This window comes from Nylanderia fulva, unplaced genomic scaffold, assembly GCF_048542155.1.
Source record: "Nylanderia fulva isolate GAGA-0341 unplaced genomic scaffold, ASM4854215v1 Scaffold56, whole genome shotgun sequence".
Taxonomy (NCBI): domain Eukaryota; kingdom Metazoa; phylum Arthropoda; class Insecta; order Hymenoptera; family Formicidae; genus Nylanderia; species Nylanderia fulva.
Window position 1 is genome coordinate 658,498 of NW_028190654.1, and position 23,858 is coordinate 682,355.

The 23,858-nt window shown below is 36.7% G+C and overlaps 1 protein-coding gene and 1 pseudogene across 1 annotated transcript; one reads left to right on the forward strand and one right to left on the reverse strand.

The window, feature by feature from the left end:
* Positions 1–7,284: 7,284 nt before the first annotated feature.
* Positions 7,285–7,629, reverse strand: LOC146721063 (uncharacterized). The gene has a single exon (XM_085487488.1). It carries the CDS (start codon positions 7,627–7,629, stop codon positions 7,285–7,287), a length of 345 nt encoding a protein of 114 aa, XP_085343614.1.
* Positions 7,630–11,967: 4,338 nt separating this feature from the next.
* LOC146721064 (uncharacterized) lies at positions 11,968–13,464 on the forward strand (annotated as a pseudogene).
* Positions 13,465–23,858: the final 10,394 nt, after the last annotated feature.

Here is a 23,858-nt window from a genome sequence, read left to right on the forward strand (position 1 = left end):
ATTTTTCCCTTTTTGTTTGAACTTTCTGAATCATTACAATTTCAAAGAGCGTGACAACAATCAATTACAATCAAACTCTCAATTATATTCTAACACCCTCCCGTAAATGCCCAAAAGAGGTGGACGTCGAGTTCAGATTAAAAAGATTAAATTCCAAATAAAACAAGCCTTGTTTCTAAATCAAGATTTTTTTCTATGGTTTGTGAACCTGCAGAATTTAACTAATAAATCAAACGAGCCAGGACTGCAACTTAATGAAAACAAAGCTATCATTTACGAATTAAAACCAATAGAATTTGAGAATAATAATTGTAATTATAAAACGATAAAACGAGAAGATCCTCGTCGTGTATTCTATAAAATCCTCCAATTATTCGGGCCTGAGATATAATAAATAATTTTTACGTATTTTTATCTCTTTTATTAACTAATTTTTTTTCATTTTACATATCCTTTAAAAGTAAAAACGTTATAATCAATCATGCCTATCACACGAACTCCTAAAACTTCTAACCCCTCCTCTGAGGCTGGAGATTCAGCGCAGGTCAACATTGAAACCTTTAATCGTATGGTAGCCGGGAAAGAAAAAGCTCTCCTAGATCAACAAGTAGTGATAGAGAAAAAAACAAATGAGTTAAAAAAATTATTACGGGAAATAGAAATCAAGGAAACAGAAGATCCATACGGGCCTTTATTAAACACCCTAACTGATCAAGTCACACAAGCTTAAGTACTTTACCCAGGCAAATAGAACTTCTAAATCAACGTATTGACGATTGGCAAGGTAATAACCAACCTTCATATCAAAGAAGGACCTCTCAGGACCCATCTTCCATAAATGCTATTCGAGGGCTTACTCCCCCTGAAGCAGCTTCCCCTATTCGATTTGAAGATGTAGTCAATTCTATCCCTAAATTCAATGGTCATAAAATGTCCGTTTTTCACTTTTGTCAAATATGTGAGCGAGCAGTCAAATTAATACCACAATATCACGAACCCTATTTAGTTCAATTCATAATTAATAAATTACAAGGACACGCGTACTCTGCGATAGAAGGAACAGATTATGACTCCGTTCTTACTTTGACAAAACAATTACAGAGAATTTTTGAACCTAATAAATCCGTAGATCAATATTGCGGTAAACTTGCTAACATTTATATGAAACCTAATGAAAGTATCCTTGATTATATAGGGAGAGTAAAAGAATTACATGCAGCCATACTCGACGGAGAAAGTAATAATTACGGAGAGATCGACGAAAATATTAAAGATAACATTGAACGAAGTGTCATCAATAGTTTTATCAACGGCCTTCCCTCAGATTTGCTAATTAGAGTGAAATTAGAAAGATCGTATAGACTCGATGAGATCTACATAGACGCCATACAATTATCAAAAACTTTGGAAGCCGAAAACGCGCGCAAACGTAACGTATCTACTTATAAATTTAATGTATCTTCTCGCGCCGACTTTCCAAATAAAACCGAATCGTCTCAATATATAACTAACCAAAATTCTCAACAAATTATTCCTTCGCAAAACCCGCGGAATAACGTTCCTTTTATAAAACCTCTTATCCCGGGACAACCAGGACCCAATTATCCTATAAAGAAAATTTGTCGTTATTGCAAGAGTCCCGGACATTATATGAAAGAATGTCGTAAACTTGCATATAGACGCTCTTTAGAAAATAATATATCTACTCCTAACTTTTCTAACAATAGGGATAGCCCGGGAAACTCACAAAGCGTTCCGGAACAAAACTCTTTTGAGACGCTCCTCCCTTCCCCAACACGCTTCAGTCACTCTAGCAAGACGCTTAGGCCAAACCCCTGTATTGTTACCCGTGTCGGAAGAATAAACGAGAAGCAAAACCACACACCTTACCTACTGTCATTCTCCATTCTCCGGATCTCAAGAAAAACTGTCTCTTCATGGTCGATTCAGGCTCAGGTGTCAATCTAATAAAACGACACTGTCTCAATCAAAACATAAAACCTCAATTCAAAGATACTGTTGCCCTACAAGGACTAACTTCAGAATTAACTACCACTCAAGGCTCCGTTATTCTACGCTTTCTCGGTTTCCCCACCTGTTTTCACGTAATTCCTTTTACCGTAGGATTTCCCCATGACGGAATTCTAGGTAATCCCTTCTTTAAAGAACGAACCGCCAGCATAGACTACAAAAGTAGAAGCTTGCGTTATGATAACGTTAACATACCTTTCGCAGAATCTAATTTTATCAGTATTAAACCGCGATCCGTTTCTCCATTTTTTGTTTACATTACCAATCCTGAAAAACAATTTGGATATATACCTCTTGTTACATACGCCAAAGATGTTTATTTAGGAGAAGCTATAGTCTTTAACGTCAAACGGTAAAGCTTATTTACCTATTATTAATGCTACTGAATACGTTTATCAAGTAGAAATTCCTTCTCTCAAATTATTAGATTTTGATTTTTTGGATACGTTTGGATCCACAATCCTAGACGGTGTTGTCGAAACCCGAGGGAATGAGACAACCGCTGGTCTTCTTAATAAAGAAAATGGCACCGAAACTTTAGGGCACACGGTGACCAATAAATCGAATCATGCCGTTACTACCCGAGGGCCTGTAACGAGCTCTAGTTTCTATGTTAACAGCCCTTTGCATTCTGATGGAATTCTCAGAGATCATCTCGTCATTCCTTGCGACCGAGCCTTTGCTAGTATGCAACTTTTACGATTAGAACATTTAAACTCCGAGGAGCTTAACAATGTCACATCGTTAATTTATAAAAATTCCGATAGATTTCATCTCCCCGACGATAGTCTCGGAGTCACAAATGCGACTCAGCATTCTATACCTACCACCAACAATATGCTGATTCACATAAAACAATATCGGTTCCCCCCTGTCCATAAGGACGAAATAAATAATCAGGTCAATGAATTATTATCCAACGTCCTTATCGAATATTCCACCTCCCCGTATAATTCACCTGTGTGGATAGTACCAAAGAAAAGAAACCTGATTCTCAAGGAAATAAAAGATGGCGAATAGTCATCGACTATCGCAGTCTTAATGAAAAAACTATAGGAGACGCATACCCTCTTCCAAATATAACCGACATCTTAGATCAACTAGGATCCGCTAAGTATTTTTCTGTCCTCGATTTACTCTCCGACTTTCACCAGATTCCTATGAATTCCAAAGACGCTCATAAAACCGCATTCTCTACCCCATACGGACACTATCAATTTAAAAGAATGCCCTTTGGTTTAAAAAACGCACCCGCGACTTTTCAAAAATTGATGGATAATGTTCTATCCGGTTTACAAGGTAACGAATTGTTCGTATACATGGATGACATAGTTATTTACGCTAGATCCTTAGAAGAACATGAAATCAAATTTAATAAATTAATGCAAAGATTGCGAAGCGCGAACCTAAAATTACAGCCTGATAAATGCGAATTTCTGCGCCACACCACAAAGTAGCTTATCTCGATCATATTATCGGAGATGACGGAGTTAAGCCCGATCCAAAAAAAAAAATAGAATCCGTAGCTAATTTTCCTACTCCCAGAAATGAAAAGAATATAAAACAGTTCTTAGGATTAGCAGGATATTATAGATGATTTATTCCGGATTTTTCTAAAATTGCTAAACTATTGACTGATCTACTAAAGAAAAATAATACATTTAATTGGCGACAAAAACAAGACGAAGCATTTAATATTTTAAAACGTGCTTTTTGTTCCGAATCTATACTTCAATACCCCGACTTTACATTACCCTTTGTCTTAATAACCGATGCATCCGGATATGCCATTGGAGGAGTACTAAGTCAAGGTAAAATCGGAAAAGTCTTGTCTATAGCGTACACTTCTCGAGTATAGAATAAAGCAGAACAGAATTATTCTATTATCGAAAAGGAATGCTTAGCTATAATTTATTGTATCGGTCATTTTCGACCTTATTTATATAGAAGAAAATTTACAATTGTCACGGATTACCAACCTCTCTCTTGATTATACAAACTTAAAGATCCCTCCTCCAGATTATGGAAATGGAGAGCAACAATAGCAGAATACGAATAGGAAGTTCAATATAAGAAAGGAAGTTTAAATAATAACGCGGATGCCTTATCCAGAAATCCTGTTAAAATCGCTATTCCTGTTTACGCCAATAACGATTACGATGTACCTCCAAATGAATCAATACCTATCTCTGAATTTAGCTGTTCTAAAGATCTGGACAAACCCCCCAATGCGCACCCTGACAAAGATGTCAGTAACATAATAGAAGAAGACGAGCTTTTTAGTGACGATGACGATGACAACAATGACGAAAACCGACAAACCGTTATAGACTTACACGAAGAAGATCACGTATACGAGGAAGTACTCGAATGCATAGAACCCCGAGAAACAGATTTAATTATAGTCACCATATGTCGCGATAACCTGATAAAACAAAATGATACTCATGTAAATTTTATTAAAATAGACGGAACTCTTTATGATAACGGCGCTCACGAATATCAAAAGGCTAATTTATTACTGGAATATGAAAATCTTACGTTTGAAAGAGTAAATATTCAAACCATCAAATCTAAAACTTTAATATCAATTCTTATTAGATTAAATAATCACTCGCGTTTAGAATCTCAGACTCTAAAAAATTGTATACGATCACTCTTAGATGCATTAACTGAATTACGACTAGCTTCTTTTAGTATAAGTCATAAGTAAAACAGAACGCGTCGACGATATACCATGGCGCTACGTAATTAGCCAGATTCAAGAATTTTTAAGAGAATTGCCCATTCATATCACTGTCTGCGAAAACTTAGTTTAAACTCCTTCCGTCGAAGAACGCGAAGCTCTTATAATTGAAAGTCACTTTTCTGCCCACGGCGGTCACAGAAGAGTTGCTAAAACTTATAACAGAATAAGACCTCATTACTATTGGAATAACATGAGAAAAGATATACAACGATTTATTCAAAAATGTCGTCAATGCCAATTGAAAAAGTTAACGCGGATAAAAACAAAACAACCTATGGTAATAACTGACACTCCCAAAGCTGCATTTGATAAAGTAGCTCTCGATATTGTAGGTCCTCTCCCCATTACAAACACTGGAAATCAATATTTATTAACTATGCAAGATTTACTGACTAAATATTCCGTAGCCGTTCCTCTAAAGGAAGCAACTTCCCTAACTATTGCTGACGCATTTACTAAAAATTTTATCTGTATATACGGTACTCCCAAAGCCATTCTTACGGATCAAAGAACAAACTTTCTTTCCATTTTAATGCGTAATCTAGCCAAAATGTTCAACATACAACAATTCAGAACTATTGCCTATCGCCCTCAATCAAATGGTTCTCTTGAAAGATCACACCATGTATTAATCGAGTATCTTAAAACACAAGTTCAAAAGGAAAAAGATTGTGGGATAATCATATTAACATGGCAATGTTTTGATATAATACTAGTGTCCATGAAGGTACCTGTGCGCGACGGAAAGCGGGAAAGGACGGTCGGAAGCGAGAAGGCAACGAAGCACGGCACTAGACACACGCGTATTGTTCGACAAAATTATTATATTTACATTAACAACAAATACAATTTAATAAACCGCACAGAGATTAATCGAGAGAATTAGCCGAGTTTAGAATTGCCGATTGAACTGTAATTGAGAGAATAGCAGTGTCGAATATAAAGTACTGAGTGTCCGCAAGCAACGGAAATAGAGTACGAGAAAGAACAAGCGATTCCTTTTGTATAAGCACACTCTGTTCGCGACGAGCAATCGGAAAAAAAGCACCGCGGTCACGAGAGAGGAGGTTTATATAGGCCCGTATTTCGAGAACCTTCGCGAACATTTTTCCTTGTTCGATCGAGATGTTAAGGGCGAAAGTACGTTTACGATAATTATTTACCTTTTAGCAAGTCTTATTTTGTTGTTATTGGCACTTGGTTTTCTCTCCTCTCGCGCGACCGCGGTGTTTACGATTTAAATGAAAGTTAACGCAAGCGCTTCTTTTTCGCAGGCGCGAGGTATATGTATACTTGTGCGGCCGAGCGCGATTTAAATAATATTAAAATCTGCCTGTTACAATTTAAGGTTTTATATAAGTAATGTTAGTTATGTGCATGCTGCATGCTTATATTGCATAAATTTGAATGTAATATATTAATGCCCTTCCTTTCAGCTTTCTTTATCCGTTCGATTTCGAACATTCCGCCCGCCTTGCAGTACACCTGCAATATAAGAAGCGTAGCGCGAAAGTAAGGACGCGCGCCTATTCACGCGCTAGCGAGTTACTGGCACGTGGAGCGCACGTGCTCCGACGGATTTTGTCAATGGAATGCTGAGCCGATCAGCTGTTTGTGTCGAGCGTCAGTATAGACGCGTGTCGGTTAAGCGTCGCGAAAAATCGGAACAATCTTTAGTGTCCTACCTGTAACAAAGTATGGTGATAATATGAGTGCAACGATATGACGGTGGCAGCTAAGAGAGTCACCTTAGTAATGCCCTTTGTTTTGCTCTTCAGGTAGATCACTGCGGAGTAGGCACGCTCGGAGGCATCGGCGAATCCGTGGATTTCCAGCATTGATTCAGTCAAACCTCCCAGCCATCGAGGTACGATCATTTTTTCCAGAGCTGGCAGCTCGCTCTGGAATCGCAACCATCTTCTCGCTTCGTCGCTAGGTAGCGGAGCGTCCCAATCCAGACCTAGCAACCAGATAGACTGGATGAAGATTTTAGCTAATATCGTTGTTGGTGCCAGCCAGCCAAGAGGGTCGAACATCTTTGCTGTCAACGAAAGTACCGACCGTTTGCTGAAGGTCGATAGTGTGTTCGCTTTGGTAGCGAATGCGAAGCGATCGTCACGTGGTTGCCATCTTAGACCGAGAGTAGAGTGACTCTCGCCGGGCAGCCACCATCTAGCCTCTTGTCGAAGGCGGTCGTCGGGCTCCACTTGGTTCAGCAACAGCGAATGGTTTGCCGACCATTTCTTAAGCGAGAAGCCGCCCGCCCTGCAGATCTCCATCAGCTGTTGGATCATGACCTCGGCTTCCTCCATGGTCTCCGCACCTGCCAGGATGTCGTCCATGTAGACGTCGCTCAGCAGGATGAGAGCTCCCTTCGGGTAGCGATGTCCTTTATCCTCGGCAAGTTGGCGCAAAGTACGGATCGCCAGATAAGGAGCACAGGAAAGCCCGTAAGTAACGGTATTTAGCCAGTACTCCTTGACTTCGTCGTTGTTGCTCTCTCTTCATAATATCCTTTGCAGACTTTGGTCGTCGGGGTGCACAAGGATCTGCCTGTACATCTTCTCGATGTCAGTCGCGAAGACGTAGCGATGGCGTCGCCAACTCAGTAGGATGTCGGCCAGAGAAGGTAGCAGATTCGGTCCCGTTGCTAGATATCTGTTGAGGGAGTCTCCGTTTGGCAAGGAGCTCGAGCCGTTGAAGACTACCCTCAGTTTTGTGGAGGTGCTGTCAGGACGCAGGACCCCGTGATGCGGTAGATAGCAAGCTCCAGGACTCGTGGTAGTCGAAAGCGGAGCAGGCATCATGTGGCGCAGGTCTAAGTACTGTTGCATGAATTTGACATACATGCCTCTGAACTTGCTCTCTCGATCAAATTTCTTCTCTGTATGTTGCAGAGCCCGGCGGGCGGCGCGGATTGTTCCAGAGAGATCTGGCAGAGGTTCCGTCGTGGGCAGACGCACGACGTACCGGCCGTCGGCGTTGCGTGTATGGTACTGACGATAGTGCTCTTCGCACTCCCGCTCGACCTTGGTGAAGAGCTGAGACGGCTGTCGAACCTCTTCCTGCTCCCAAAAGCGACGTACCAAACAGGTGAGGTCTTCCTCCACTTGGCAATGGTGGGAGGACATACGTTGGCAGCGTGTATTCTCGTTGATGGCTCCTGAGACTATCCAGCTTAGCAAAGTTTGCTGTGCCACCGGTTCCTGAGGACCTCCCTTTTTCAGACCCTGGCGGATGATTACTCCGTAGACGTCGGCGCCCAGCAGAAGGTCTACTGGATCAGCGGAATGGAATTCTGGATCGGCGAGCTCCAGGTCCCTGAGATGTGTCCAGGATTGCAGGCTTCGGCGGCATCCTCCGGAGAATAGAGTCAGCTTCGGCAAAATCAAGGCGGAGACGGAGTTGGACGGCTCACTGTTGAGCGCTCGAAAGGTGAGCTTGACCTTGCCCTTGGCGATTCCCGTCCTTTTCTCGCCGAGTCCATAGACGCTGACGGCGGCAGACGTGCGAGGCAGTCGCAGTCGTTGAACCAACCGCTCCGAAATTATGGTCGTCTCTGAGCTCTGGTCGATCAGAGCTCGGGCGGGATGCCATGATCCGTGACGATCGAGGACGCGGACTCGAGCAGTGGCGAGCAGCATCGTGACAGAGGCAAAGGGCTGTCCTTGAGCCACGTGTGATGTCGTAGCGGTCTCGGCGTTGCTGAAGGCGTCGTGCAGCGAAGAGTGGTGCCGACTGCCACACGTCATACAGGTTTTTTTTGACGCGCACTCAGTCAGCTGGTGGCGTCCCAGGCAGTTAGAACAGAGGTTCTGTTCGCTTACAAACTGCCTGCGCGCTGTAGCCGTCTTCTCTTTATAGCTGCTGCAAAACATTATAAAGTGGTCCCCCTGGCAACCGGCGTACCGACTTCTGGACCTGTCCTTCGGCTCAGTTTTCTTTACGTGATGACTTCGTGTTGCTTTGGTATTGCTGCTGCTGCGGCTGTCGTTCTTCACAGGAAACAGAGCCTCTAAGGTATGCAGCCGTCGCTCTATGAATCTTTCCAATTCGGCGTAGGTAGGCGGGTTGGTGGTGTGGCTGATGACGCTCTCCCATTCGCGACGCGAACGATTATCGAGAAGCTCAACTACAAGGTGAACAAAGAGGTCCTCCGTGCGGTCGATGGGACGATCGATGCCCTTCAGCAAACTTACGGTTGTTTTTACGCCGTGGAAGAGTCGCCCTAGCTCAGCTGCGGATTCGCTCTTCATTTTAGTAAGAGCCAGAAAGTTATTGAGGTAGTTACGAGTTAACAACCTCTTGTTCTCGTAAAAATCGCTCAACGTTTTCCAGGCGATCTCGTAATTTTCATCCGTCGTACTCAAATTGCGTATTAGTAGTTCCGCATCACCCTTTACACAGAGCTTGAGGTAATGCAGTTTTTCAACAGGTCTGGCTGCCTGGTTCCTGCCGATGATAGATTGAAAGAGGTCTCGGAAGGACGGCCAGTCTTCGTACTTCCCGGCGAAGGTCGGTGGCTGGATTTTTGGCAGCGCTGTCCGAGGAGCGGAGGTCGTTGGCGCGGCCGAGGTAGAGCTGGCTGCCTGCAGCTGCAGCTGGAGAGCGCTCTTCAAGTCGAGCATGAGGCCCTTATTCTGCAGGTAAGCCTCTTCAACTAATGACGGGATGTCTTGCTTGGCGTAGACATCATGTTTTATTTCTTCCACACAATCGGCTAGCGTATCGTTAATCGCGTCGAACTTTTCCCACAGCTTCTCAAGGTTTTGAAGCCGGGCCTCCACTGCGCCGAGGGTGATGTTGGCCTCGCCGAGCTTCCGCAAGTTGTCGTACGCGCGCGAGATCTTGCCGTATAGTATCGTGGCGGTGGCAATGATCGCCTTTGTTTCTGCCATCTCTCACATTGTCTCTCTTTTCAAGAAGCACTGGTCACCGACACTTAATCACGATCGCTTCCGTGGCACCGGATTGACAGGAGGTTCCGGATAACTCCGGCTCGAAGGACCAAAAATTGTGCGCGACGGAAAGCGGCAAAGGACGGTCGGAAGCGAGAAGGCAACGAAGCACGGCACTAGACACACGCGTATTGTTCGACAAAATTATTATATTTACACTAACAATAAATACAATTTAATAAACCGCACAGAGATTAATCGAGAGAATTAGCCGAGTTTAGAATTGCCGATTGAACTGTAATTGAGAGAATAGCAGTGTCGAATATAAAGTACTGAGTGTCCGCAAGCAACGGAAATAGAGTACGAGAAAGAACAAGCGATTCCTTTTGTATAAGCACACTCTGTTCGCGACGAGCAATCGGAAAAGAAGCACCGCGGTCACGAGAGAGGAGGTTTATATAGGCCCGTATTTCGAGAACTTTCGCGAACATTTTTCCTTGTTCGATCGAGATGTTAAGGGCGAAAGTACGTTTACGATAATTATTTACCTTTTAGCAAGTCTTATTTTGTTGTTATTGGCACTTGGTTTTCTCTCCTCTCGCGCGACCGCGGTGTTTACGATTTAAATGAAAGTTAACGCAAGCGCTTCTTTTTCGCAGGCGCGAGGTATATGTATACTTGTGCGGCCGAGCGCGATTTAAATAATATTAAAATCTGCCTGTTACAATTTAAGGTTTTATATAAGTAATGTTAGTTATGTGCATGCTGCATGCTTATATTGCATGAATTTGAATGTAATATATTAATGCCCTTCCTTTCAGCTTTCTTTATCCGTTCGATTTCGAACAGTACCAATTATCCTCCTTTTTAATTATCCTCCTTTTCGGTCGAATAGCTCGTCTACCCTCCGCTCACCCTCCTTTAGAAGGAAATTTATAAATTACATAGGCAATCCTCTCAGAATCGCCTTTCGTAATAAGTACCCTTATGATTGATTTCACTTCGTATCACCTCACTTACAAACTATAGTCCGCACTATGCACTGACAAAATTGTAAATGCGAAACTTCTCTAACCCCTATAACCTGTGGAATTTCACTCCCCCTACTCCTGCTATACTTTCTTTCATGCTTACGATCGTTTCTTGATTCCTATTTGAGAACTCCAAACAATAAATGCTACGTGTCTTCTCTCGACCCTTTTTTATATAGACAATTTTTTTGTAGCAAAAACCGCATACATTTTAGACTCTTAAGAAAAAAATCGAAAAAAAACACCCTTGAAATGCTTAAGTTAATTGTAGAATCACATAAATCTATGCATGCGCAGTAATCGCATAATGCTTTTTTTTTACATAATTTAATCAAATATATACTAATTTGACAACACGATATGCTAATTCTATTTTTTAGAAACTTAAATTTTAAGATAGTTAAGAACATTGAATGATTTTTTCTGGCAAATAGATAATTTTAAGTATGCACGCACGCACTCTTGCCGCTAAACGCTTAATGTTCTAAAGTCAAAATCTGCAGGCTTACGAATCTTGACATAAGCATATTTTTTTATGTAAAAAAAAAAAGGATATAATGACAAAATAAAAAAAAAGGAAAGAAAAAAAACAAAAATACGCAAAGCGGCAATATATATGTGTGAAACTAATACTTGTATGTAATTATTATGTACGTGTGTGAAACTTATATGTAGTTTGTGTGTTATTATTACAGTAATGTTAATATACTTCGTGATTCTCGCTTTCATAAATTCAACTCGCGCTTTAATCGGATTCGATTGTGGCGGACAACACCTGAATATCATCTCTGTATTGCTGCTCGATGTTGGAGAATGCAATCTCAATATACAAAAACCAAACTCTACAGATGTTTATGTACAACTTTTACAACTCTCGGATTATGACCATGCTGAGGTCATTCAATGCAAGGTGGATATCTCAAGGACAATTTATTACTGCGGAATGCATTCGCACGTTTCCATAGTTAATAATGGAAGAGCAGAATACATTCACGAAACTGGATATACTGTATGTCGAAAGTTGTTCTACGAAGGGACTTTCTCCTTGGGAGCAGGCAACGTTATTCAAAAATTAAGAGCTAATCAGACTACCTATCACAGCCTTACATTAGCTGGCCGTACTAGTAATGACGGAACTTGCAAAGGAACTCAGTACTCCGATCCTTACGGAACTTGGGACAACGTTATCGTTCAAGCTGCTGTCAAAATTTCCCTGAGAAGCACGCATGTTCCTGTGCAATTAAATTCAGGAAAAATAATGCTAAAATTCGGAACCATTTGCCGATTAAGCGAAGAATTTTGCATTGATTCAGAAAATGGATACACTTACTGGAAACCTGTACCCGTACCTACCTGCAACTTTCACCAATACGACGTTCTTTACGAGGGACCTGCGACTAGAATCACCGACGATTCAAGCAACCCTTCTGCTGCGATCGTTTACAGCCTGACGACGCAGGACATCACCTTTGCTCTTACGAAGACAAAAGAACAGCCTCTGTGTAGATACACCCTATTCCGCACGGAACATCTTAAATTGTTTATTTTGGAAATAAAAAAGGGAGACACTTTTGCTAGTCGCGGTATTATCCCCGTGGATAATTTAGACATTTTTGCATATATGAATTCCAAATTCGTATATGTGGAAAAACATATTTGACAACAAATGACTTCATTATATTATAACGTCATGCAACAAAAATGTGAATAAGAACAACAGATAATTATTAACGCCTTGTCGTTCGCCACTCTTCAACCGGATAAATTTGCATATCGATTAATGAAAGGACCTGGGTACATAGCCGTCACTACGGGAGAAACAACTCACATTATCAAATGTATTCCTGTGGACGTTATAGTGAGAAAAACAAAAGAATGTTATACAAAATTGCCTATAACAGTCCATAACTCTTCTTTGTTCCTTACTCCTACATCTCGAATAATTACCAAATTCGGAATCCAAAAAAAATGCAGCTCAGAATTGCCTACGATGTATCGCATCGAGAAAACTTGGATTCAATTCACACCGGAGCCTCAAATTAGACAACAACCTCCGCAACAATTAAAACCAATAACAGCTTTAAGTTGGGATTACCTAACGCCGGGACCCCTGGCTATCAGTGGAATATATTCCGAAAACGATATAAAAAAATTAAGGGATTACATCATGTTTTCTGCCGAGAAACCCGCTCTTCTTAATATAATCGCAAAAGGAATTACTGGTTACTTCATCAATCCTGATGCCGTCTCCATGTATAACCTGTTTGACAAAGCATCGCTTAATAAAATAGCCGCTTCACGAGTTTGGAATGGATTCATTTCCTTCGGATCTGCATCCGCTGGAATACTTGGCATTCTGATAATTGTCCGTTTAATAAAAATCGTTATCGACACGGCGATCCATGGTTATGCTCTACATTCAGCTTACGGATGAAGCATGCATTTATTTGGAGCAATCTGGAGCTCACTCACCAACCTGCTGCTTCATCTCGCCCGAGGACCTGCTGATAAGACTAAGAATAAGAAAAAGGAAATTGACGAATCACCACCACCGTCCGCACCCTAGGGAACCATCAAAGAGTTAACAACAACAATCGACAAATTTTCAAGATTAATTGATAATGCTTCATCCAATATCGAATCAGCAGCAAGTACAAATACTCTCGATTCTAATTATCGCTATCAGGATCTATGGGATCGTCTAAAAGACATAGAACAAATTCTTTCGAAATTATTGAAATTTGTTCTTAAATAAGAGGGGAGATGTGACGTCCTGCCATTGGTCGAAACCCTAATTTTTTCGCGCTAACATCATTTCTTGCGAGAACCTATATAATTAATGAATGGTAGTAATTTAATCAACCAACTCTGGCTATTTAATGATCTTTATTTAATATTCTTGACGTTTCGGCCATGGGTTTCGGCCATTATCAAGTGCTAAAACACAACTTTTTATATAGAAACTTAATTTCTATTAAGTCTTTAGTTAATTGTTTCACATTATATCATGTCACATTCTAAGATCAGAAATTAAGTTTCTATATAGAAAGTTGTGTTTTAGCACTTGATAAGTGCCGAAACCCATGGCCGAAACGTCGTGAATATTAAATAAAGATCATTTAATAGCCAGAGTTGGTTGATTAAATTACTACCATTTTTTAATTATCATCTGATGACTTCAGAGTTTTTTACATCTTTTGCTACATAATTAATTATTTTGAGAATGATTTAACTTAGAATTAGACGTTTTTATCATTTATCGTTAGTAATACCGGCATAGGGAATCTTCTAGTTGTAACTAGTCTAGGGACTAGTAACGCGACCAATCCAACACAACAAGCGCATACCTATAAATTACTAGTCGTCGCCATCTCTTACAACCTTAACGGTATGAACAATAAATGCGAAATATAATCAATGTGTGCAAACCTATTAATCAATGTGTGAACCCTATAATCAACATGTTTGAAATTGAGTAATCTTATTTATGGAATAATTAAAATGATGAATCGTCTTAGTAAATATCTTAATCACACAATGGTGAATGATTTATAAAAATTGATAAACTCTAATGACCGACTATTTGTCATAAAATATTCCATAAAATCTTTTTTTTAATTTATAAGGTAACGTAAACGATGCGCCTCAATTGTAATTATATTTATGGAACCTTACTATCTTTATCACTATTATTAATGATTGAAACTACTCGGATTCTTGCAACTTAGTATCAAAGATGTTATTTTCCTTTTTTGATATATTTACATAAATAAGGATTCCATGAATATAACAACATTTCACCGTAACTATATAAGAATATACCACGTTGTGAAATTATAACTATATAATTTAGCAGTCATAACTTCATTTTATTATATTAAATTGCAATAACTAGAATATAGCAGAGAATTATATAGAGAACAATTTCAGAAACATATAGAAGTTAGCAAGCGAACAATAGAAACCCCAACGTGCGGCTACCGTTTGAACTTTCTTTGTCGCCCGGACCGCCCCCGATCTTGATAAGCAACCCCGCGCCTTTCGGGATACTAACATCTGCACGTCATAAACCTCGAGAATCAACAAATCATAGACTTTTACGACTTATACTTTCTTAGATTTTCTCGTCGCCTATCATCTTATATGGTCATGATAGATCCTCTTGACCATATTTGGTTAAAATATGAGCTCACTCATTGCCTTCTCAAAACCCCCAAACCACCCCCTTCTTTAATAAGAGAATTTATTATGATATTTTCCTAGAAAAGCGTTTTCGTGGGAATCCTCCCACCCAGAAATTTGCACACGACACCAAAATTTTTCATTTTCGAGGGGTATATAGACCCTAGAAAATCTGGCCACACGACATTTTATTATAGAAAAGTTACTCGTACATTTTAAATTGTCGCTAGCCAAGAAGTGCAGCAACAATTTCGTACCATCCTAAAAAGATCATAACGATTTATAACGCGAATCTCGAAAAATATATATAACTTTATCAACGACGCCTAATTGCTGTAACCCCACGTAAATTTGTAACTTAGTACATTGTTCTAGTCACGTGTTAGCCGTCGACCTTGCTGACTTCTTAATTCTTAATTGCGCACAATTTGTAATCGGGCTAAAGACGAATAAAGAACTTCAGAGCATCGTACAACCTAGTGTTTGATTTCGCCATAAGCACCCCACGACCGAGGTCCTTGCGAGGGAGCGAAGCTGGCCAGGCACATCACAGGTCTACAAAGAGTTCGTCGTCTTAAAAGTAGAAATCTGTTAATCACACAGATCATCCAACACTCCAGCATTACATAAAAATTCGAACGAGTTTTGAAGGTCGGGTAGATTTTCTTTCAATTATTATCCAATCACCTTCCAAATGTCCTATCAATAAAAAAATACATCAATATTAAATAATAGATTCTAACATAAAGACAGAACTCCTGTTATCACTCTAATAATTTCCTTCATTCTCTACCTCATATTTCCATCGCCCCGAGCACTGAATAACGCACCAAAAACTATTTTCCCACCAATACCCTTTAACTCTATTGCCTATGTCGCGCGCCTTGCCACCTCGATATAGCTTTTTCCTCTACACCCTTTAACTCCATTGTCTATGTCGCGCGCCTTGCCGCCCCGATATAGCTTTTTCCTCTACACCCTTTAACTCTATTGTCTATGTCGCGCGCCTTGCCGCCCCGATATAGCTTTTTCCTCTACACTTTTTAACTCAATTGTCTATGTCGCGCGCCTTGCCGTTCCGATAGATATAGCTTTTTCCTCTACACCCTTTAACTTCATTGTCTATGTCGCGCGCCTTGCCGTTCCAATATAGATTTTTTTTTTCAATCCTCTTCTTAATAGAATGATACCAGGTGTCAATAATTTAACAAATGTTATTTTGATAAATTCTTTAGTAATTTGGATTTGGTTTAATTAACGCGATCTCCCCCAGTATATCCTCCTCATTAGTATCCTTATATTAAATTGATAACCATTTTCCTACTATTCTATAACGTATTATAAATGAAAACATTAAAACAAAACATCAAATATCGAAGGAAACGTAATCATAGAGCAGATAAAAAGGCTTGTGCTAACCGCGCCGCATCTACTCTATGTTATCTCAAGCAACGGTCAGCAGACCTCGCATCAAATCGTGTGAAAAGATTACCTTTTTTCCGGAGATTATAAAAAGATTAAAGACTTCATCTATTCAACTAAATCTTGACAATAACCTCGTAGCAAACAAAGGAATTCCCCCTCATACTGAGATCGAACCCTCGATCAACCGACCTCTTAATTTATTTGAATTCTCAACTCCTGAACTACCAAGTTTAATTGATTCCTTAATAGAAGAAGCATTTAATTATTTTAATCTCAGAACTAATTTCCCAGAGTTATCACCAATTTCAGACAAAGGAATTCTCCCTGACTCCGGAATAGAATCCTTGGCAAACGAACCATCTAATATATTTAGTTCGGAAACCGATTCTTCAGAGCTTACTAATCTTACTAATCACGGAATTACACGAATTAGTATCGCATGTAGAAAGAAATAATTTTGAAGAAACAATTTTATCTTACGGACGAAGTACAAACAATAAAAGATCAATTCTCAGAACAGTTACTAATTGCAGAACTGTGTGATTTAGTATCACAAATAGAAGAGGATACTTCTCAGAAACAAACTCATCGTAAGGACTTGATACAATCATTAAAAGATCAGTGTCCAGACAATTTATTTGAAATTGATCAATATGCTAATTATCTAGATATTTATTCTAACACGTCAACGAAAAGTATGAGTGTTTGACAAAAGTAAGGAACGCGCGAGCTGCGAGCAAGCAGAAGGCATACGCTTCAGCTCGTTCCTTTCGTGAAATATATGTTTTAGGTTTCCATAACACATATGCACAAGAAATTTAATTGATCGAATTTTTTAGACCGGGTCTACAATAGGTGTAGTAAGCCTTAAGCCATAAGAATTAAACCAATCACAATTGAGTTTAGAGAAGAATAATGAATATAATTGGTTAATTTCTTACGGCTTAAGGCTTACTACACCTATTGTAAACCCGGCCTTATGCATTTATTTAGGTTTGTCCTTTATTGCTGCACTGAGTTCATAGTGCACTGCACTGAACGGAACTAGTGCAAGCAGGACAAGTTATTTGTGAGCAAGTATAAAGAATGCGTCAGTAATCAACATGGCGATGATCTTAAATGATTTATTTGATTCTTCTGATGATGAAGAAAATAATATGTTGTTTCCATTTCAACCTATTATGCGTAACAATGACGATGGTATGTATTTTATATGCAATTTATAATATATTATTATATTATAAAAAAATTAAATTTTTTTTTTAAATTAATTTAATCTAATGTAAACTAACCTAGTAAGTATAATTTTTTATTTGTAGATTTTTATGAGTTACACATGTTACATCCAATTTTTGGATTAGTGCAAAGATTTGAACATGTAAAAATATACAATTATATCGAACATATTGTTCATAATTATAATAACGTTGATTTTATCATGCATTTTTGTTTGTCAAGAAGAGCAGCATATCAATTAATAGACCAATTTACAGTGTCGGAAATATTTACGTCTATACAAAGTGTGTATTTAACGAAATCTATTTAACTTTAGATATACACAGCAACAAAATAGTAAAAATAATACTTAAAAAATGAAAATAAAAATATTTTATTATTTTGTATATTTTTTCAGAACGTGTACAAAGTAATAAAATTAGCGCTGAAAAACATTTTATGTTATTTATGGTTTGTGGGTCATCAAATAGGATCTTATCGAGATATAGCAGATAGATTCGGAATAACAATAAGTGCATTACATACAGTAATAACAAGAGTAACCAATTTTATTTTAGCTTTAGCGCCTAATATTATTAAATACCCAACTGATCTCGAAAAAGAACAAATTTCAAACTTTTATCTACAAAAAAAACGATTTCCTAATATAATTGGTAAATATATAAGAGTATATTCTCACATTTTTAATGTAAAATATTTTGCTCATTGAAATCTTCTCATTATTGAAATTTTTTTCAGGTGCTATCGATGGTTCTCAAATAAGAATAGACAAACCTCTTGAAGATCCTGATTCCTATATAAATCGGAAACAATATTTTTCTATTCAAGTGCAAGGGACAGTTAATCATGATATAAAATTTATTGACGTATTTATTGGATATCCAGGTTCTGTTCATGATGCAAGAGTTTTAACAAATTCAACACTATATGTATAATAATCTACATAATAAATGTATTTTTTTTTTATACAAATATAAAAATAATTTTGTGCTCGCATCTGACCATGAAAATGTTTCTTTTTATCTGAGTTTTCTGCTATTCTATTTTCCATGTAGTTGTCTTGTTGATTTTCTTTATTGATTTCATTATTATTATTATTATTTAACGGAATGAATATTGACTTGTTGTTTAATGTTAAATTTATAGAGTCGCAGTTAAAATTGATCTCTGAATAACAAATTTGAAATTCCAGCCTTCCTAAAAAATTATATATAAATTTTAATTTTTGTTGATTTCTTAATTACTTTCATATTTTATATGATAGATAATTTGACTTACCTTCAGAAATGCAAGTAATGAATCCACTTTCATTAATTAAAATATTTCCTGCTGCATCTCTTTGTATAATTGCTGTTTCACTTTCCATGACTTTGCTTTCAGCTGATCTATTAGTTATAAAAAATTCTTTTATATTCTGTATAATGTAAATAATTCAGAATGTTTTGATTATAAATACAATTTTATGTAATAAATGAAACCTGATGTAAAATCCTGATTAAATGAATTTATCTGAAAATGAAGTGGATGATTTGGCGAACTTTATGGGACATCATGAAAAAATTCATAAACGCCACTATCGGCAGTCAATACCAGCATTAGAGATTATTCGTATGACAAAGTTTATTGAGGCAGCGTTAGGTGAAAATGTGCAACAGCAATCCAATAGCGATTCAGGTATAATACTACTTGTTTTGTTATTTTATATAATATTTAAAAGTTATGTATTTTCTTTTTGTATAAATTGTTTTTTATAAAAACATTAACTATTCTTTTTTAATTTCTGAATTTTATTATACATACATATACATACATATAGTTAATCAGAACACAAAATTAAATGCAATTATAAATTAGTTTACAAAACTAAGGCTAATGTATTACAACCATGACTCGATGTGCAGAAATTATAAATCAGTTTACAAAATTAAGGCTAATGTATTACAACCATGGCTCGATATAAAGAAATTAAGCAAAGTAACAATGAATCAATGAATATAACAAGGAAATATTTCAGTCTTAATTTGGATCTTCTTCAATCATTAAAGTATGAACATAATTAAAGTCACAATCATTACACGTGATACGATAAACTACGCCGGTTTGTTTATTAGTATCTAAATTATCTTTCCCGGTTTTTATTAAACAATTTAGTTTTTTGGGGATGGTAAAAATTACGTTAAGATTCTTTTTCTTTAGAAATCTATGGATGTCATTAGAAAACCGATTACAATATGGAATGACAATGAAATTATCCTTCAAAACATCTGTCGGATCCACATTAAAAATTTTTTGATCCACATTGCTTATCAAGTGTGACAATTTGTGGGTTCTATCATTAACATATTTATTAATGAGATTATCCGGGAAACAATTATTTTTCAATATGTTCTTTACAATTTTTAAATTCGAGTCGTGAAACCGTTTATTAGATAAAAGTATTGCATGGTCGACTAGATTAATATTGGTATTAATTTTATATTTCATCGGATGATTTGAGAAAAAATTAATATATCTTCCTGAGAATGTTGGTTTTCTGTACCAATTAGTTATAAGCTTATTGTCATCCCTACAGACAGTTGTATTTAAAAAATTGAGTGAATTATTAGTTTTAGTCTCATAAGTAAAAGTTAATCTCGGGTGATAACTATTGAACGCCTCGCCTACCTCTAACAGTTTGTCATTAGGGAGGACCATGAATATGTCGTCTACATATCTATAAAAACACGGTGTTTTGAAACCAAGCACGGACAAACAATTTGTTTCAAGATCCTCCATTACAATATTTGCGAGTATGGGAGAGAGAGGTGAGCCCATTGGACTCCCATTAATTTGTTCATAAGCTACCCCATTAAACATGAAACTAGTAGAACTCAATACCATGTCAATCGCATGACTAAACTGCTGAAAACTAAATTTAGTATGTCCCGAGATTTCGCTCCATCTTTTTTCTATGTCTTTTAAGACTAATTCCTTCGGAATATTAGTATAGAGTGAAGTGACGTCCAACGACACCATTATTTCCGTTGACTCTCTATAGCTTTATTATTTATTAATTTAACAAACTCCCAACTATCTTTGACGAACGATCGAGGTTTTTGGATTGAATTTATATTATAAGATTATATTCATGAATAAGAACAAATACATGCATCAAATGACTGAATTGTTGAGTGATACATCGACATATAAAATCATGAAAAAAGATCCGATAAAAAATTTATCTCAAAAAATCAGTGACTTAGTTAAATCTTGGCACAAGAATAATTTAATTGACGAACGTACTCATAATAATTTAAAATGCACGAACGGGAACACTCCGAGAGCATATGATTGCCGAAAATCCACAAGGCGGGAACCCCCCTAAGAATTATCATCTCATCTATTGGGAGTCCGTCGTATATGATGGCAAATTATCTACACTCTATTTTACTAAATTTAATCCAAAAACCTCGATTGTTCGTCAAAGATAGTTGGGAGTTTGTTAAATTAATAAATAATAAAACTATAGAGAGTTTAATTATAAACTATATATAATAATAAATAATAAATAAAGTTTAATTTACCTATGTCTCTTTACATTATAATTTAAAAATTTACCTATGTCTCTTTACATATCTTTCTTTAATAAGCAATCTGGCCCACTATTCACCTTTTATATGAAAGAGCGAGACAGACTCGAGGGGAAGTTCAGATATCTTTTACGGAAACTTTTAAATGACCAAAACATTAAACTGGTCCATTATTTTTACCATCGGTCGTTATCTACAAAAAACGAAATAGAGCCATATCATTATTCTTTCTCGAAAAATAAACAATTTGTTGAAAACCAAGAAACAAATATACCTAATAACATTAAAATGATTAAAAATATTGACATTGAAATTAAACCTATTTCTTTTCGTAATATTAAACCTAACTTCTTGATTAAAAATGAAAAATAATTTAAAAATTTATCTTCCATCCACATACCTGATGAGATCAGATATCTCCTACAATTAGGAGAGAACTTTAGTCTACCTAACACTAATAATATTGATCTGACGGTTGATTTTATCAAAAATATCAAGAATAATTTAAAAAAACATCCATTTGTTGATCGCAAGACTATCATTAAAAGGTCTAATAATATCATTAAATCTATTAGTACATATTCGTACCCTAATAATGAAACTAATAGAAAATTAACATATTTAAACACCATTACTAATAATTTCCTTAAAGAAAATGATAATTTAATACTAACAAGAGCAGATAAGGGTAACATAACTGTGGCATTAGATAGAGATAAATATATTGAGAGAGTTGAAGACATTTTGAGTGATGATGAAACTTATTTAGTTTTAAATAAGGATCCGATTAAAAAATTAATTTCGAACGTACATGACTTACTTATGAGATGGAAAAATAACAATTACATTTCGGTGCAGACATATCGATCTTTGTCTTTCAGTGAGGGAACATTACCGAGAGCTTACGGTTTACCAAAAATCCACAAAGAAAATTGTTCGTTTAGACTAATTGTATCCTCTATAAATGCTCCTTTATATTAATTAGCATTACATTTACACCAAATTATGAATAATTGTTTCCCGGTCTGTAAGCCACATAGAAAATAGTTTCGATATGGTTAACAAAATTTCCGATGTTTACATCCAAGATGACTACAAATTTTTATCTCTTGACGTTATCTCACTTTTTACTAACATACCTATCGATTTGGCTCTCGAGAGTGTTTCCAGTAGATGGCAATATATTGAGAATAAGTGCAATTTTCCTAAGTCTGAATTTTTAATTGAAGTAAGCCTCGTATTAAATTCTACGTTTTTTACATTCAACAATGTTTTTTATCGACAGTCCTTCGGCACACCAATGGGTTCTCCTTTATCTCCTATCATAGCTGATATAGTACTACAGGACTTGGAAAATAAAGCTCTACAACTACTAAAGTTTAATCCACCTATATATTTTCGATACGTTGATGATATAATAATGACTGTTTCGTCGGATTCCATAGATCACACTTTGAATGTATTTAATTCCTTTCATAAAAGAATCCAGTTTACTCTTGAGATTCAAGATAATAATAAAATTAATTTTCTCGACTTAACATTGATATTGAAAAATAATTACATTATATACGATTGGTATCATAAAAAAACGTTTTCCGGTAGATATCTGAATTTTCTTTCTCAACACCCTATGAGTCAAAAAAAAGGTACAATAATGGGACTTGTTGATTGAGCCTTTTTATTGTCAGATCCAGAATTTTATAAGAAAAATTTAGAGCTAGTAATTAATTTATTGCTTGAAAATAATTATCCACTTAAATTAATCTTTGACATAATGAACCATAGACTAAAATATTTAATTGAACAACGTAATATTCTTACAAAAAATAATGACCACATTGAAAAAGTCTTGTATTTTTGCATCCCATTCTTACCGACGCTTAGTGAACAATACAGAAACATTATTAAAGACATGAATGTTAAACTCTCATTTTACAGTCTTAACAAATTGAATATAAATACATAAAAGTACACAAAGATCCTATTCCTAAGTGTTCAAACACCAATGTGATATATAAAATAGATTGTAAAGGGCGTAATGCGTCGTATGTTGGTCAGACTAGTAGGAAATTATCTACTAGAATATCTGAACATCGATCTAATATACACAGGAATGTAAAAAAATCTGTAATCACTGACCATAGATTAAAATATAATCATGAATTTTGTTGGGACGATGTAAAAATACTTGATAAAGAATCACATTATAACAAAAGATTGATTTCAGAAATGATATTTATAAAAAGGCAAAATAACAGTCTCAATTTAAAAACAGATATAGATGGCTTGTTAGTAATTTATGACGATATTATACATAGACTACCTAAGATTTGAAAGTTAAAAACATAAACAACGAACTATTTTCCTCACTTTGCGGTCGTCTTTTTGAGAGTTTAGAACCATTTGTTATAGCAAGCTTGAGCAATTAACATCTGAAAGCCTTTACGTCAAAGATTTCATCTCACTTGATTTAACTGTAAGTCTATTTTTTATTTTTATTTATCTGCATTGTTAATTTTCGTACATAATGATTTTATACACATATTAACAATGGCAGTTATCGAGATTCGCAACCGACTTCCTAACAGAACAATTACTGAGAGATCCGTTTCGCGACAATCACATATAATGACGTTTTGAAGAATAGTTTATATATAAATAATGCTCATGCTTTACAAATGCGTTGCTTTCGCTTAATTAAAAATAAAATATTTTGACTCTGTATATTTTTAGTATA

Bases quoted from the DNA above. Each gene is read 5' to 3' on its own strand.
- LOC146721063 (XM_085487488.1), bottom strand. From the start codon at position 7,629: ATGTATGTCAAATTCATGCAACAGTACTTAGACCTGCGCCACATGATG.